Here is a 19261-nt window from a genome sequence, read left to right on the forward strand (position 1 = left end):
TGTAATGACTCTATGTATCCAAGTACTTTACGTCATTAATGCTCGGATCCGCATTGTACAAAACTTTGTTGACCGACCATCGGCTTCCACCTCCTCGGCCAATAGCCGAGGAGTGTTTTTCCTTCTTTATAAAGCCTTTATGAGGGCAAAGATTTACAACAAACAAGGCAATCTGGCCATACGGTTTTATAAACAAAGGTACGCGGAGAGACATGTTATATTACTGTTTAACAGAAGAAATGTCTTCCAGAGAAAATAGTCCCGCTATCGGTTCCTTTCTTTGGGTTGTCATGCTAAGCATGATCATGAAACCTCTGCTCCAATGTAAGAGCAAAATATCGAGGATTTAGTTTGGGAGGCCAGTTAATAGCCCCCGATAGTGTTCGGCGACAGTCGAGGTCAAGCCGGAAACACTTCGGCCAATGAATGGCCCGTCATTTAATATAGTCATCGGATCGCTGGCCAGTTTACACCTATTATGACAGTTAGTTCTCGGCTTTCTCCACTGAGGTGCTTGACCCTGCGAGCTGGAAGCACAATCGCAGTGGTTCTCCCTTTGCACACCTAGCTGAACAAAGCAGAACGTAGGAGGCAAGCGCGGGAGCCAGGCAACCCAACTATTGACCGAAGACACAATTCGAAACTGATGCATATATAGCAATATCCGAGAATGTTTTTGCCGAATCTCAAAAGGTGTCCGGCGTTGCACTGCGAGACTTGTGCTGAAAACACACAAATAGTTTAAAAGTGCCATCGGCTCCAAAAGCCAAAAAAAACTTGTTCAAAAGATTAATGTCCGAACTAGATCAAGTGTTCGGTGCCAATCCGAAAATTGGACTTTAGAAAAAAAAAGGTGCTTCTGCCGTGCTTTAACATGACACATCCTATCTCAAAACTTCAAGCGGGTTAGCCTACGGCTTCCGGCTAGTGACCGCACACTTGTGTCGAAAAAAGGAGTGATAAATAAAAACTTTGCAACGGCTGGGAAGAGAAACACTTAGTATGAAACGGCTCAAATAAACATAAGAGCCCCCAAGTGACTTGGGTAAAAGTTGACTATATAATGTAAGGTGACATGTAGAATGCCTTCTAGCCGGATTGTAGATCGTTCGTTGTAGCGGACCTTTTCGCTTCAACCTCTGGACCCAATAGTCCGGAGTGTGTCCGAATACCCTCGCGGTTATAAAAACCGGGGCATGCGTGGAGACCAGGCGTAGGGGTCATTAGTGCTTTATCAGACAAGTGCCCAACTAGTTATGTTATATTACATGGTTAGTAAGAAACATCTTCCAGGGAGAATAGTTCTGTTAGGGGTTCCTTTCCCTGGGAGGCATGCCCTAAAGTGCATGTCCGGACTGCGAAAAGAGCAGAAAAACATCTGGGGGCAGGTAAATAAATAGGTAAGAAATCATCTTTTAGTTCACCGACCGAGTATTCCCTTAAGAACGCTAGCTTTCGGCTTCACCCAGTCTGAGGTACACATCCGGCTGACCCGGCAGTAACAATCGCAGAGGTGCTCCCTTTACCACCTAGCCGAACAATCGGGAACGTAGGGGTAAGCACAGGAGCCAGGCAACCCAGCTTGGCCAAAACTTAAGTCATATCGATGCATATAATGGTGAATAAAAGGTACATGCGGAAGTGTGACACATGTGTTGGGCATAAAGCCCGAATTAATAAGCTTCTGTTAAAGAAGCCCCCAGGTATAATGAGCGCGGGTAGCGCGTCAAGTGTGTGCGAACAAAGTTTCGACAAGGAAGATTAAGCAACTTTTTCCCGAGAAAGTATAATGCTTGGTCGAACCGAACACAAGTTAGAAATTTTAAAACTTTGAGCATGAAGGCAACTTAGCTGGTTAATGTGTTCGGTATTGACGATGCAGTCCGAGCTTGATGCGGGACAAGGTTCCATCCCCCAAGCCTGTCCCGAGGTGGCGGAGCAAAGAGCTCGGCCCTGTGAAGTGGTGACATAGCATGGTCAATGCAGGACAGCAGAGTGATGTCGAAGTCCCTGGCATGGGGTAATGAAGTGTTGACGAAGCCCCCCGTCCAGCCAAGGTGACGTCAAAGGATATAGTCCGGCTGGATCATTTTCTTGTGCACAAAAAATAGTGCAAACCAGAGATAATAGTAAAAAAAAAATCGTTGCATAATAAATAATTTATGCAAAGTGGGTAATAAAAGAAATATGGCCTGGCGCCGAAGTCGATGTCGATGCAGGTCGTCGGCGTAATGCAATAAAGGCGTGGCAAAGCCTGGATTCACGGGTCGGTCCGAGTTCCGGATGCGGCGTTCGCTGGACTATGTACGGAAACTGACCGAACCATCATGCGACCGTCGATAATGCGGCCAGTATTTGATAGACCTGTGTACATATGATGGACTAACCAGAGTAATAATTCCTTGGGAAAAATTAACCCAAACAAGCAAAAAGAAATACTAGGATTAATAGCACCTGGTTTATTTGTTGTAGGAATCCAAAGGAAGGTGATTCCCAAAATTGGGACTCGATCCGCGCGCCCATTGCCTAGTCGGCTAGTGACGCCGAAGTGTCCGGAGTAGGTTGATGAAGAGATGGCGAAGCCCCCGGTCCAGCTGAGATGTCGAAGTAGGTCGGCGTGATGGACACCAGCTTGAAGAAGCAATAGTGCGGCCCTGCCGATGCAGGTCGTGACGTGGTCGATGCCGGCTTGATGAAGCGACCGTGCGGCGATGCCGGTATGCCCGCTCCGTGTAATCCATGGGGCGGCGATGTTGGTGATGATTTATCCTTCGTGATGCCGGACTCTCGTTCGGCTTGCCGAGATGATGATCCGAAGAAATTGAGCTCGGCTCAACAAAGCGACGATGTGTCTAACGCAGGTCGGCCGCAGTGGAGTGATGTTGTCGGGCTGGTTTGACACCGGCACGACGGTGAAGTTCGTATTGCAAGAATGCTTTCAATACTACTGGGATGTGTTTGAGAAGAAAACACAACACTCCATATGAAAACTTCCTTCAAAAAGGATGTCCGAGATCCCGTTCATAAAGAAGATGAATTCGGGTCGGATTCGTTCTCGCGCAGAAAACAGATCCAAAAAGTGATGCACTAATCGGAAGTTTCCCGGAGTTTGGACGGTCGGATCGAGCTGAAGTTTTGGCAGGTGGTAGATATGGGAATTCCGCAGTAAATCAACGGTTGGATCCTCCAAAGGACATCCGAGCTAGATGCTGGATACCACGTCCTAAACTCGTCCGGATTCTCGTCCAGATTCAACAGGGCTCCGGGATATCGGAGATTGCCGGAGATTCCTCCATCGGAACTCGACGAAATTTTTGCAGGGTTGTTGTAGACTTAATTCCGCATAATTCCATCGAAGTAATCGTTTAAGCGACACTCGAGGAGGCGGTGGCGGTGGATACAAATTTGTTGTCCAGAAAAACAGCACGGTCGCCTGAGGGCAGTGTTGATGTTGAGCCCCCGAGCTCCGTGGATGACTCCTCCATGATCTTGATAGAGATCGAAGTTGGTTTTGATGAAGGCCTTCATCCGAACATGACAATCGGAGGTAGGGCGCAGTCCTTGGTCAAGCCAAGGTGACCAGCCGAGCTGGCGACGAAGAAGCCGACGTCGCAGTTGACCTGCAGTCGAGCCATTGATCCTTTCGCCGATCACACAGCGAAACTCTCAATGAAAGCACCAATGTCGGTGTCAAAACCAGCGGATCTCGGGTAGGGGTTCCCAAGCAGTGCGTCTTAGGATCAATGATAACAGGAGACAAGGGACACGATGTTTTATCCAGGTTCGGGCCCTCTTGATGTAGGTAAAACCCTACGTCCTGCTTGATTGATATTGATAATGTGGATATTACAAGAGTAGATCTACCACGAGATCAAGGAGGCTAAACCCTAGAAGCTAGCCTATGGTATGATTGTCGTAATGGTTGTTGTTGTATATCTATCGACTAGCCTGGCCTCGGTTTATATAATGCACCAGAGGCCTAGGATAACAAGAGTTCTAGCCGAATACGCCAGTGGGGGAGGAGTCCTTGTCTTGATCGCCAAGTCTTGTGGAATCTTCCTTGTATGCGGCAACTGTCCGGACTGGCCCATGAGTATACGGCCATGGGGATCCTCGGCCCAATCCAACTGACCGGGAGACGACGTGGTGAGTACCCCCTAGTCCAGGACACCGTCAGTTGTCTTGCGTCGGACTCCCTCATTCGAAGACTCTGAGTACTCCTCCTCAGCGGCAACTGTCAATGCCAGAGTCATCGATGACGAAGATGATGCTACTTCACCTACTACCACTTCGGCGTGTATCGACTCTGCACCAGGCCCCTCTGCACCACCAAACTCCAGCAACGACCCAGCTCCTCCATCAACTCCTTCTGGGAACGAGTAGATGCTCTATGTCTTCAAACCTTTTTGGTCATTACTGACAAAAGAGGGAGAAGCATATGAGTTGATAGTCGTCAAGTGGGTCCTTATGGGTGGTTGCATTATTTTTGCTAAGTCTTACAACTCTCATCTTTTGATACATTTGGTTCTCTGAGTTGTAACACTTAAACTTGATGGTCGTCTACTACGTTATCTGCTATTCTGTGATGCGATAATAAATCCCGCATGAAGTCATTCTGCAGATGTCCATTTTGCATTATGCATATCATTATCTTCGTTACTTGCTAATATGCATAATGCATTGTCTTCACACTTTGATGATGGCCTCGACAAAGCAAAACCTGCCATGTGCATTTGCATTCAAACGCAAGTCATCTATATGCACATCTTCAGGGGGAGCCTCGTCTTATGTATGAAGACAATACTCACCACACTAAACTTTCACATACTTTTATCCCCGTTGAAAACTTCAACCAGTTTGTCATCAATCACCAAAAAGGGGGAGATTGTAAGTGCATCTAGTGCCACCCTAGTTGGTTTTGGAGTATTGATGACAAACTTGGTTGAGGGACTAATGTGTTTGTGAGAATTGCAGGATAACACATGTAGTAGTTCCATATTGATTCGGTTTACCTACCAGAGATGACCCCTAAAAATGTGTGAAGACATTGAAGAAAATGGTGGTCTATGAAGACATTCATATTGAAGACTATGACAGGAGAAGACATCGCGTGAAGACTATGGAGTGCGAAGACATAGTTGTTTCGTAGTTTCCTTTTCTTTTCTTTGTTGAGTCGTAGGAACCACCGTAGTGTTAAGTGGGGTCCAAGTGAACAAAGTCAAAGTGATTGATGTGATGCTCAACCAAAACCTATGTCTTCGAGCGAAGACAATGAGAGCAAATCTTATCCAGAGCTGGATGAGTCAGCTTGGCTTGTAGCCCAAGCTAAGCTACCACATGTGTTTGAAATCTGAGCGTTGGACACGTGTCAGTTCCTTAGTGACACAGTGTCATTTTGGACAAATCAGGTCGGGTTGCCTCCTGGCTATAAATAGCCCACCCCCTACACCATAAATTGGCGACTGCTTAGAGTTAGTGCACGGCTTTTGTCGTCTGAGAGCAACCCACCTCTGAAGCCTTTGAGAGAGAATCCTTGCGAGGACAAAGCCCAAAACACCCAGAGCCAAAGAGTGTTAGGCATCACTGAAGTCTTTCCGTCCGCGTGATCTGAAGACTCATTACACTTGAGGACTGTGAATCCTCCAGCCGGTTAGGCGTTGCATTCTGAGCATTCAAGAGTCATTGTGGATTGCCGGTGAACGAAGTATGTGAAGGTTTGGAAGTCTCCCTTGAAGACTTACTAGAGTGATTGGGCGGGGACTAAGTGTTCTTAACTCAAGGGGAATAAGGTGAAGACACGGTCTTCTGAGTTGAATCTCAACCTCCCTAACCAGACGTACAGTTGTCATGGCAACTGGAACTGGTCCAACAAATCTCTTGTCCTCTCCGAGCAACTGGTTCTATCCTACCTCTCTCACCTTACTTATAGTTTGTCTTCATGGAGTCTTTGCCTACTTGCTTGATCTATTGACTTCACTGTGTGAAGACTGTTGTCTGTTTGGCTTCATACTATCTTCCATCTTGATCCAATCTACCTAGCTGCTTATAGTCTTCGTGCTTTCACTTCATTCCTTACTTGATTATGGCTTGTCTAGTGTAGTCTACCTTCCGCTGCATAACAATAGGGTCATTTCTATTGTTTGTCTTCGAAACACCCATGTTTTGAATACTTTCATAAAAATCGCCTATTCACCCCCCCTCTAGTCGGATACTAGCACTTTCAGTATAGAACATGTGTCATCGTATAGCAACAATCCTACCCGGAGATCCTCTCCATCACCCTGTGAGAGAGCGATCACCGGGTTGTATCTGTCACTTATTGATACGTCTCCAACGTATCTATAATTTTTGATTGTTCCATGCTATTATATTATCCATCTTGTATGTTTTATATGCATTTGTATGCTATCTTATATGATTATTGGGAATAACCTATTAACTTAGAGCCTAGTGCCAGTTTCTGTTTTTTCCTTGTTTTTGAGTTTTACAGAAAAAGAATACCAAATGAAGTCCAAATGACCTAAAAATTTACGGTGATTTTTTATGGACCAGAAGATGCCCCTGAAGTAAAAGAGTTGGGCCAGAAGAGAAGGTAAAACCAATATCATACCAACAAGAAGGTAAAGCATGCGAATTCACCAAAAGTGATAATTTGTGCGAGCAAAATCAAAAGTGGCATTAAGCATTAAACCACAATGGGTAATTTTAGACCGTGGAGGCTAAGCCCATGGGGTACATTGCCTATTGGGTCCAATAATATTTAACTTATAACTAGTCTCTGACTAGCCCGTGCACAACCCTCGCCCATGATGTCCACATCTTGTTTTATAAACCCACAAACCGGTGACCCCATGAGACAAGCACAAGTTATATGGAAAACCCTATTTGCCGCTCGTTGCGGCAATCTGTCGGGGCAAAACACAGGAGATAGAGCGAACGTTTGAGGTGGGCCTGCCCGTTGAGCGTTCCAGCGTTCCCTGTTTTGGGAACAGCCTAGAAGGTTCCTGAAGTGGTTTTCTCATTTTTTATTTCATTTTTCATTTTATCTTTTTATTGTTTTTATTTTTTTATTTCTTCTGTTTCATTTTTCTCCTTTTAAAAGTTTATTTTATTTTTCAACAAATGTCAAAATTTGTACATTTTTCAAAGAAAGTTCAAGTTTTCAAATTTTGTTCAGAAATTCCTATAAAAAATGTTTGCTGCCGAGTTGCAGGAAAAAAGTGTTGTTCGCTAGTTCTCAAAAGATGTTCAAAAATTCAAAAAAGTTCAGATTTAAAATTTCAATATATGTTCTCAATTTCAAAATTTCCTTCATAAATTCAGAAAATCTTAACAAATTTCAGAAAATGGTTTGATTTTCAAAATATGTTCACAAATTTCGGAAAATGCTTGGGAATTTCAAAAAGTGTTTCCGTTTTCATAATTTCTTCGGAGAATTAAAAATGTTCATGTTTTCATATTTTTCAACAATAAAAAATATCAGGGATTTTTTTTCACCTTTACAAAGAATGTTCATAATTTCCAAATATGTTCGTGTTTTAAGTTTTGTTCCTGATTTGAAACAAAATCAGAATTTGAAACAGTCTCCTGATTCTCAAATTTTGTTCACCATAAAAGATGTTCTCATTTTGAAAAATGTATTGGAATTTCGAAAATTGTTCGATCTTTTCAAAATTCTTCAAATTCTCAAAGTTTTGTTGGCATTGTTCAAAAAATGCTTGGATTTTTCTAACAATATTTACCTTTCAAAAATTTCTTCACAATTTACAATGTTTGAAAATATCTAGAATGTGTTCAAATCCACCCATTGATTTAATTCTTAGGTTCCATGATGTTCGTTTGTCACTTATAATTGTCTGCTCAACTGGCTAGCAACACAAGTTCACCAGTGAGTGACCAGGAGTTCGATTATTTTCAGTGTCACCTTTTTGCGATGAATTTTACATCAGACTGTCTCAACACATTGTGTCGTTGGCTTATTTGACACAAAATGCATCAAATAGGAGCTCCCGTAGCTCACTTCGTACCGCTTAGTGCGAACTTTGGATTAGGAGGTCTTATTCTATACCTTGTATGACGCATTAACGCTAAAACGCGTGAATGTTGTTGTTGTTCGAAGGGTAACATGGGCCTGCGTAATAACACATAACATACTTGTAGGGATCGATTTTAAAGGTTTAAAAGTTTATTATTTCAAAAACATTTTTTTATGAATTTAAATACATATTAGCGAATTTACTTGGATTATTGTAAAAAATTTATAAATTTAAATAATGCTGGTGAATTTGCTAAATATTGGTGAAACTTGGAGAACTGTTCACTAATAAAAACATTAGAAAAAAATTTGTTCATGAATTATTTAAAATATACTTATGAATTTATAAAACTATTCAAAACATAAGAAAGGTTTGTGAATTTTGAAAAAAGATAATGTATTTTTTTAAATCACAAATTAAATATGTAAAAAATTACAGGAAGGCGAAGCATTTGTGAAGAAAACCATTGAAAATCTACGAAAAAAAATACAAGAAAAATTCGCTTGGTGCTTTAAAATGGGCCGGACCATTTAGAAATTTCTTCTTCCCGGTTTTGGGCTTTTGGAAGCTTTCAGCCGACTTTTTCTTTTTTGTGATATTTGGTTTCCTAGGCCAGTTTCTTATTCTATTTTTTCTTTTTCTTTCTATTCTTTTTTCTCTTCTTTCACTTTTTTAAAATTTGATGAACTTTTTTGCAAAAAGTGTAATTTTTTTAAATTGAATGAACTTTTTTTCAGAATTGGATAAAGTTTTTGGAAATTGTTGAACTTTTTTAAAGTTTATGATTTTTTTGTCAAAATTGGTGAACTTTTTTCGAAATCGATGAACTTTTTTCAAGTTTATGAATTTTTACGGAAATCGATGAACTATTTTTTCCAAAACTGGTGAACTTTTTCAAATCTGATGATCTTTTTTTCCAACATTGGTGAACTTGTTTTTGAAACCAATAAACTGTTTTTCAAATTCATGAACCTTTTTGGAATTTGCAAAAAAATTCCAGAAAATTTTGAATTTTTTTGGCACAAGAATATTTTCTAATTTGTGATTTTTTAGAAAATTCACGTTTTTGTGAATCTTTTCTGAAAATCCAACTGTCAACATGGAACTGATCAACGGTCAACAACGACCGGTTAACTGGGAAGTGAGTAAAAAGATTGAACCAGAAAAAAAAACGAAGCGAACTAACACCTCTTTTTTTTTCCAAGGAGCGGAACCAACCAGCAGTCGCAAGCATTTTTCTTGGGTTGGGCGCGTAATCGGCGCCTGTATCACGAGTATTTCTTCCGGCTCATTTTCGCAGTACTGTAGCAGGTCGAGTTTGTGTAGCGTCTCGAAAGACTATTAATTTCCGTTACTGTACCACCACGAGTACAGTAGTGGTCGAAAAATGTTCACTCATTTGAATTATTATTTCACAAATTTGAAGAGTTCGTTTTAAAAAAAGATAATGGATTTCGAAATTCTTTATGAATTGGAAATAGTTCGAGAAAATTTCAATAAGGTCGAATTTGGAGAAATTTTCGATTTTGAAAAACTAGGGTTTATGGATATGAGAAAAAAAATCAGGAATTTTAAAAAGTTCGTGAATTTCAGATAAAATTCATAAATTTTAAAAATCTTCATGGATTGCAAATTTGTTCACGAATTATTAAATGTTCACAGATTTCATAATTGTTCAGGAAAACTGAAAAAGAAATCTCAGATTTGATAAATGTTCGCAGTTTTGTAAAAAGTTCACGAAAATTATAAAAAGCTCAGAATTTGAAGAAAAAACGTCGTGAAAAAGTTCATGAAAAATAGGTTGTGGTTCTGAAAAAAGTTTGCGAGCTATAAGTTCAAGCATTCGATAAAGGTCATGAACTTGAAAAAGTTCATGGATTGGAAAAAGATTCATGAGCTAAAAAATCACGAATTTGAAAAAAATTCACAGATTCACAAGTTTTTTTTCATGAATTTGAAAATTGTTCACAAATAAATTAAACAAAAAAAGGTGAAAAAGAATAAACGAATGAAAAGGAAAAAAAGAAACAAACTGCTAGCTGGTGTACTGAGAAAAAGGAGAAAAATAAATGCATGCCACCTAATTAACGCCATTATTTCAGTTCTATCAACATGTATGTAGAACGGTATTTATATCCTACATAAAAAATTCAACCATATAATAATCGAATACAATAAATCATACATGTCTTATAAACGTTCACAAAGTTTGTATTTTTCATTGAACAATTGCATATTAAAATTTCATTTAATCTCATCAAGATATATTACAGCTGATTTTGGTAACAATTTCCGCAGCAGCACACAGGTTTGGTGGTGCATGTGCACCAGGTGCAGAAACTCCACGTCCCATACCGATGGCCCTAGTGTAGAAACTCCACGCCCGACACCGATGGCCCTACTTTCCGGTGGGTTTCGTCCTCAGCTTGGTGTGTACAATAGTCGGTGTACTGAGGATCTCTACAAGCCGTGGGATGGGACGAGGGAGGAAATTGAAGAGGAATGATCGGCTCAAGCGGAGATAATTGCATCTATAGTCCTCGTAGTTGCTGGCGACGTTCAACTTGGTCCTGAAACTTGCGTATTGCTTCAATACGGTCCCGATACATGAAAATACGTAGTTAATACGGTCCCTGAGGTTGAAACAACAGTCCTGGCTCTACACGTTCCATACGTATCCCGTATTTGCGTAGGAGACACGTGGGCCGAGAGAAAAAACGCAAGCCACCAGAACAAACTGTGGGCCGTGACATCGGTATAGGGCCCATATGTCAGTGGGCCGAGTAAAAAGCGAAAAAGAAAATGCGCAGCCCCTGGGATTCGAACCCGCACACCGTGGCATACACCTGCGCGAGCAAGCCACAGCACCAAACGCATGATCTTGTATATATAACGGGATGCCTACTATATTAGCATGTGCGTTTTTTGTCTTTTAAAACAATTCGTGAATTTATAAATATTTATCAGTTTTTTTAAACGTTCATCGATTCAAAAAATGTTCTAGATTAAAGTAATGTACGCCACTTCAAAAAATGCTCGTGGATTCAAAAAATATTCACGAATTTTTAAGAAAAATCATAATTTAAAAATATTCGCATTCTATAAAATTCTTTATTTTTTGGGTGCAGAGGGGGTACACATGTTATTATTCAGTAAAAAAAATGGATTTTTACTTCCTGAAAATTTCAAAATTGTATGTATATGCACAATATTTTCAAAATTGTATATTAGCACAATATCACTGTGCAATATTTTCAAATATGTGCTTGTATGTGACAGATACAAAAAAGATAAATACATGAAAAAAGACTTGTTCATGAAAAAATCATCAAAAACACTAACATTATTTTAAATTCTGGATAATTTTTTGAAAAGGGGGAATTTTTTGTATTTCTGTACAAAATTTAAATTTAGAACAAGAATTTATAACCGGGAACAATTTGAAAATCCGAAAAATAAAAAAAATTGCAAATGAAAACAGTTTTGAAAACTTCGAATAGTTTTTTTATACTGTGACCAAAATTTAAAACTTCAAACTATTTTCGAAATCTGATTCGTTAAAAAAAATTCTGAACTAGTTTTGAAAGCGCTAACAAATGTTGAATACTTTAAACATTATTTTACAAATTAAAATAAACAGAAAAGGAAGAAAATTAAAAGAAACAGAAAAGACGAAAAAGAAAATAAACTATGGTTCGAAACCATGTGCATCTTATTAGTAGCAAATGCTACTGTTTTTCGCAAAACAAAATTACTACTGCCAGCTTAATTCGCTAGCACGCGCGCTTTCAAAAAATGTGTCTGGGCCTGCTATAGCGGAATGGACCTTAGTGTGGTTGTTTGCGCGCGCAAATTTTGGCTGGGGATCACGGGTTCGAAACTTGGTTGCATGCATTCTTCAAATTGTGTACGCATTTTTAAAATTCCCATACATTGTTTTGAACATTTTTTGTAGAAACGAACCTTTATCTTTTAATCTAGAACATTTTTTGAATCGATGAATGTTTAAAAAAACTCATGAATATTTATAAATTCACGAATTGTTTTAAAAGACAAAAACGCACGTACTAATATAGTATGCATCCCGTTATAAATACAAGATCATGCGCTTGGTGCTGTGGCTTGCTCGAGCAGGTTTGTGCCACTGTGTGCGGGATCGAATCCCAGGGGCTGCGCATTTTATATTTTTTTCGATTTTTACTCGGCCCACTGACATATGGGCCGACGTCACAGCCCACGTTTAGTTCCGGTGGCTTGCGTTTTTTCTCTCGGCCCACGTGTCTCCTACGCAAATACGAGATACGTATGCAACGTGTAGAGCCAGGACTGTTGTTTCAACCTCAGGGACCGTATTAACTATATATTTTCATGTACCGGGACCGTATTGAAGCAATACGCAAGTTCCAGAACCAAGTTGAACGTCGCCAGCGACTACGAGGACTATAGATGCAATTATCTCGGAACAAAACAGAGGAACATGTATGAAAGGGACATGAACAAAACAGAGTAGCTTGACCTGGTTCTGGCGGTCAAGTGATTTTGTCGCGCGGCGACCAGTTCGATCGCGCGCACGGTAAAAGCATTACTGGTTCCACCACGCGCCGTACAGAATTAGCCATAGATTTTTTTTAGGGAAGAATTAGCCACAGAATTAGCAAGCTAGACCTGCGTTGTTGCCAGCTCACGAATGACACAATGGCCCTTTTTTTCTCGCGAAAAATGACCCATTGACCTGACGACACATACATGCTGACACGTGCGTGCGCCTTTTTCCGGCGGGAGGGAAGCGTGCGTGCGTGGTGGCACGTATCGTATCGGAGCCGGCCAGCCTAATTTTTAAAGCCCAGGTCTCTCACGAGAGGCTCGTTCCCCTCGCCTTCCGCCAGTCCAGATTATCCATCCAAACTGATAAATAAAGCCACAGCCAGTTTAAGTTCATGTAACCTCTTCTCCCCTACAAAAGTTGGCTAACAGTTCCTTTGCAAGGCCGGCCGGTCGGGTCATCGCGCGCTCCCGGTAGCTGTTCTGCAACGGGGAGAAGAAAAAACGGGCGCCCACCTTGCCAAACCAGGGCATGGAGGCCGGCGTCGGAGGGGGCAACTGCGCGGGCCTCGTCGCCGTCGCGGCGGTGTCGGCCGCCGTCACGCTCGCCACTGTGCGCCTCTACCGCGGCCTCGAGTCCGACTTCAGGAAGAAGATCCGGCTCCAGGAGTACGGTGAGTCAACGGCACGCGCTTCCATGCATGCCGCGCGCTCTCTTGTGTTGGTCTCACAGGAACTTGTTTTGCTCGTCCGATCGATTGGTTTAGGGGGCCAGATGGCGGGCGGCGTGAGGCCGGCGACGGGGAAGAATAAGGTGCGGTTCGCGGCCGACGTGGTGGAGCCGTCGTCCAACAACGACGAGTACCGGAGAAGAAGGCAGCGGTTGGTCGCTGGCCAGACGTCGTAGCTGGCCGATCCGCCTGCCTACGCCTTGCTTAGCTTTTGTTTTTATTTTTGTTTTGTTTACTTGGTCTCAACATAGTCGATGTTAGATTTTGGGTGCTCGTGAAAGGTGTACATATGCTTTCTGGCTTCTGCTACAAGAAATGAATGAATAATGCGGACGGAGGTGCGCATGTAGCTGCATACTCCACCGTCTGATTCGCTGGACAGCAGCAGAGTACGTACTGTTCTCTTTTCTGGTGATCCGGTCGTTATTTCTCAGTTACTAGGACCTCACATTCTGCGCGGAAATTGGCAGCTTGCTGGGGGCTAGTGAGTTGAGTGTTGAGCAGAGAAGGGGAAAGGGAATGAGCGTTTCCAAGTGAGTGTTTAGTATAGGGGATTAGGCATGGAAAGTTGTTTTTTAAGTCCAAAACTATTGTTTGGTGCGTGGTGGGAATTATCAGGGAAAATTTGGGAGAAAGTAATGTGCCATGTGAATTAAGAGGGGAAGGGCAGGAAAGAGATATATGGTAATTAAGCTCCTTAATTACGTTTTCCCCTTCTCCCCTCAACCCACTAGCCCCCACAAACGAGGTAATCTAAACTAAAAGAAAAAAAGTAAAAAAAAGTAATATGGAATCAATTCAGTTATAGAAAATGAAAGAAGAAAAAAAAGAAGAGAAAACAAAAAAGGAAAATCAATAAAAAGGAGGAATTCTAGAAGTACCAGAGAGTTTTTTTTTTGTGTGACAACGTATCTCGGCCCATGAAAGAGGCCCCACACTAAAAATAGGAAAAAAAAAGAAATAAGGCCCATGAACCCAGCTAGACAGTCCATAACCAAAAAGAAGAAGAAAGAAACGGGCCACGCGTGCAGTCGCTAAACAACCTGAGTTGCCTTGCTCCCCATCACATGTTTATATTTTTGACCCCCCAAAAAACATGTTTATATTTTAAAGTGCATTAAATTGATGCATGTAGGATTAAGAGAAAATTCACCAATGGGTGGAAAAGTCTTTGATCATTTAATGGTCATGCATGTGTGCGTTGCAATTAAGCATCGATAGATATGATCTTTTTAATAGAAAAACCGAGCACACTAATTGAGTTCTATTGCAAACTATAAAATTTATTCCATCACCATCTACCTTGGCTGAAAAGATTTTTGAATTGAACCGAGAGGGAGGGAGTAAAGAGCTTTTTTTTAGAAAAACAGGAAGGCTTCCCCGACCCCACCCATTGCAAAGAAAGAAGCCTGACATGTAGGTCTAGAACAACACAACGGCCTGTAAGGCCAAGTTAAACCTAAGTTCAAAACAGGAAAACGTAAACATCCACGGTACGACCAACTAAGATTCCTCTCATACACTCAAACAATTAGTGGCGATTCCAGGCAGGCGGCTTCGATGGTCAAGACCGGGCTCCCTTCCATCACCACAGAGTGCAACTTGGGTGTGATCTCTCCTCCATCCGCTCCAGGACATGTAGCTGGGTGGCGCCTGTCCTCCAGTCCCAATTCTACCCCCACTCCAGCTGGAAAGGGGGTAGGATCATTTGCTGAACATGAAGACACAAATCTTTCATCAGGGTGGTCGTATGGTCCTTGAATATGACCTCCCATTTTCTTATTAGTCTTAAGACTGGCCACCAAATATGGTTAGGAGAAATTCAAGGAGCACCATAAAAATCATGCTATTTCTGTGTTTCCATAGAACCCAGAGAGCAACAACATTAACAATGTTTAACCTTGTTTCTTCCCTATTGCCCAGAGAGAAGCAACAGGTGAGAAATCCACCCCTAAATCTCTACCAAATAACAATTTGATCACGTTTGAGATTTGTTTGGATACAATGCAATCACAGAAAAGATGTCGTATAGATTATTTACATGAACAGTACTCACAATCTTTTCAAGTTTATCTTCTTGACATTGTCCCTAGTCATGATTTTGATATGAAAAAGAAGCCATAAAAACACATGAATCCTAGGAACTACAATTTTCCAAACGAAGGAATGAAAACATGGGTAATTCCTTGGAAATTAATGATTGCATAAAGAGACCTGAAAGAATATTCACCAGAGTTCCCATATTGCCACACCAGAGAATCCTGGGAATCAGTAAAGAAAATACTTTTAGCAATTTCAACAAGCTCTAACCACATGTTCAACATGTTATCATCAAAGGTTTGTCTAAAAAGTAATTTTCAAAGTCTCCCCATCCCAACTTTATGTATAGTTTGGAAATGCTATTGACAAATCCAAAAAAGTTCCCGGTACTGATGTTGTTGCCACATCCTAACAATCACTTAGATCCAATATAAACCGCCTTGGCCGCACACATGAAACCTTTCCAAAAGTTGGAAGCACCCAATACATTACTACAAAATATATTTGGGGAATTGATCATGTATTTGGCATCAATGAATCCTTTCTAGATTTTTCCTTCCCACTCATGTACCTTTTCACCCATGATGCACTTGAGTTTAGAGTTATCTATCTATCTATTATCAAAATTAACCAACATATTTACTGGCACAGAAGACCATCTTGATTACATACAAACTAATAAGAGTATCTATCTATCTTTGTTTCATTTGAAACTCTTTATTATCTAGCAACATGCATGTCTCAAAATTTAAACTCAACTAGGATTCACATCTGCGCTGGCCTTTTTTTTATTTTTTCAGTGGTTTAACCTGCGCTGGCTGTTCATGGAACAAAGAGATACAAACATGGTGCATGCACCATTTCGTCTTGAGCGAGGTCATTATAAATGTTAAAACCTCCACACGAGCTACTAGCTCCGGTCCATGATAATGTAGTGCTCCATGTAGGATGTATCAGAATGAGCTATGCCATATTGCGATGAAGAAGCACATGCATCATGATAACATGATCAACTATCTGAAGTTCTGAATGCTTCTCATGCTTGCTTCTCATGCTTCCCAACACCGCTCATTCAAAAAAGAGGTCGATGCATGCATGCATCTTTTCCACTGTGTTTAACATCCATTACAACACATAAAACATACTTGATCATCATCACAGGGTTCTTAGCTAGATAGATGTCCGAACTTCAGCCTTTCAAAAGAACAACTACAAGAATACGCTAGTGAAGGATTTCCACATGACTTATCTGGTGCGTAAACAGAGGGGGGGGGTCGTATGTCACTAGAAAATTAGATATATTTTGTTTGGACCTCAACCATTTATATAGGAAAGGTAGTGCATAGTAGGTGGGAGAGAAGTAATAGGGAAAAGTTGACCGTGGTGGCAGAAGAGTGTTTAAGTAATGGCAATGGATTCTCTTTGGTACGTACTCATGTGGAGCAACATGTGAGAAGATCACTTGGCAGATGTGTACAAGAACATTACATCACCAATTTTTTTTTGCACAAAACCAAGTGGGTTTAAATTGTAGAGAAAACAGGAAAGAAAATATGGCCACCCACCATAATTTCTTCCTGAACGTTTTTGTCTTGAGGAGTTACTGAATCCTTTGATATACTAGGATAGAGTAGCCCATTGATTGTTCACTCATGCGTGGGCCACGATGCATCTAATATATAGACCAACCGTCCGCGGCTTCATAGAATGCAGTAGGATCTTTAGGGTGTGCTAATGTGCTAAGGGGATTTGTGAATCATTCAATTTTTTTGTTCTTGTTTGAATATATGCATTTGGTCACGTTTGCATTTACAGTTATGAACTTTAACAAAAATAATTTTGTAGTCCCCCTCCCTCAAAACATTCAAAACTAGGTATTTAAAATTTTATGCAAACTAAGAACAAATTCTAAATGTTTTAAATTTGATGTCCATTCATTTTGACCTTGCTCTTTATCTTGATGAGCTCTATGACACAATACCAAGGTTATATGTGTTTTTAAATTTTGGTTTTTAATTTACTAAACTAAAACGAAATAATTATAAAACTTTCTAAAACATCCTTTTATTCATGTAAGTTCCATAGAATGGATTCTGTGAGCTTCCCGTGATTTCATGATTTTGTAAATCTTTTATACGGATTACAATGGGGTTTCATTGTGGTTCAAGTTTCACTCGAATACCTATGAAAAGCAGGAACACGCATATGTGAGGCTTGGTTCAAACACTTGCCCAATGATCATGTATTAAACTTGTGTGAGGCCTCTGTAAATGTTAACCAAATTTTAAAAATGGTCAAGCATTTTCAAAGTTTCATGTGAAATACGCTCAAGTTTGTGAAAAATGAATAAAAGGGCATTGACATCCTTCTCGTTTGTATAGGCGGATGTTGTGTGGTCGACTTCATAAATTATTGGGAATAATAGTTAACATAAACATATAAAGAGGATATTGTATCTTATCAAAATTTAGCTCATATACATATTAGGGTTCCTTCATATCCCCAAGAATTAGGGGGTTTACTCAGACATGGAGACAATAAGCATCATCAAAGTGTTCATGATAATGGTAGATAAATGATCAATGCAATACACGTATGAATCCACATTAGGGTTTGGTAATACAAAGAGATGAAAGGTGATGATAAGGGTGTGGATAATGATGATGATGATGATAATGATGATCGATGTTGAAATCTCCCTAATCAAAGAGCTGGTGTAGGGATATCCTTCTGTCGATTCCCCATCCGAATCCCTTTTGGGGGCAAGGTATTTGGTTCTAGATCGTGATTCTCATCTCTTTATTGAAGGAAATATGCCCTAGAGGCAATAGTAAAGTTGTTATTTTATATTTCCTTATTTCATGAAAATGTTTATTATTCATGCTAGAATTGTATTAACCGTAAACTTGATACATGTGTGGGTACATAGAAAAATCATCGTGTCCCTAATAAGCCTCTACTAGACTAGCTCGCTAATCAAAGATGATTAAGTTTCCTAACCATAGACATGTGTTGTCATTTGCTGAACGGGATCACATCATTAGGAGAATGATGTGATGGATAAGACCCATCTGTTAGCATAGCATATTGATAGTTCAGTTTTATTGCTATTGCTCTCTTCATGTCAAATACATATTCCTTCGACTATGAGATTATGCAACTCCCGGATACCGGAGGAATGCCTTATGTGCTATCAAACGTCACAACGTAATTGGGTGATTATAAAGATGCTCTACAGGTATCTCCGAAGGTGTTTGTTGGGTTGGCATAGATCGAGATTAGGATTTGTCACTCCGAGTATCGGAGAGGTATCTCTAGGCCCTCTTGGTAATACACATAATAAGAAGCCTTGCAAGCAAAGTGACTAATGAGTTAGTTACATGATGATGTATTACGGAATGAGTAAAGAGACTTTCCGTTAACGAGATTGAACTAGGTATGAAGATACCGATGATCGAATCTCGGGCAAGTAACATACCGATGACAAAGCGAATAAAGTATGTTGTCATAACGGTTCGACCGATAAAGATCTTCGTAGAATATGTGGGAGCCAATATGAGCATCCAGGTTCCTCTATTGGTTATTGACCGGAGAAGTGTCTCGGTCATGTCTACATAGTTCTCGAACCCGTAGGGTCCGCACGCTTAACGTTCGATGACGATATTGTATTATATGAGTTATGTGATTTGGTGACAGAATGTTGTTCAGAGTCCCAGATGAGACCGCGAACATGATGAGGAGTCTTGAAATGGTTGAGAGGTAAAGATTGATATATAGGACGATGGTATTCGGACACCAAAAGTGTTCCGGAGGGTACCGGGTACGTATCGGGTCATCGGAAGGGGTTCCTCCCCCCCCCCGCGCGCAAAAGATATGGGCCTTTTGGGCCAAGAGGGGAAACACACCAGCCAC

At 40.7% G+C, this 19261-nt stretch overlaps 1 protein-coding gene across 1 annotated transcript; it reads left to right on the forward strand.

The window, feature by feature from the left end:
* Positions 1-12929: 12929 nt before the first annotated feature.
* Positions 12930-13690, forward strand: LOC123116902 (uncharacterized). Its single transcript, XM_044537773.1, has 2 exons — positions 12930-13252; positions 13346-13690. The coding sequence occupies exons 1-2, from the start codon at positions 13111-13113 to the stop codon at positions 13483-13485; spliced, it is 282 nt and encodes a 93-aa protein (XP_044393708.1). The 5' UTR covers positions 12930-13110; the 3' UTR covers positions 13486-13690.
* The last annotated feature ends 5571 nt before the right edge of the window (positions 13691-19261 follow it).

Source organism: Triticum aestivum, chromosome 5B, assembly GCF_018294505.1.
Source record: "Triticum aestivum cultivar Chinese Spring chromosome 5B, IWGSC CS RefSeq v2.1, whole genome shotgun sequence".
NCBI lineage: Eukaryota > Viridiplantae > Streptophyta > Magnoliopsida > Poales > Poaceae > Triticum > Triticum aestivum.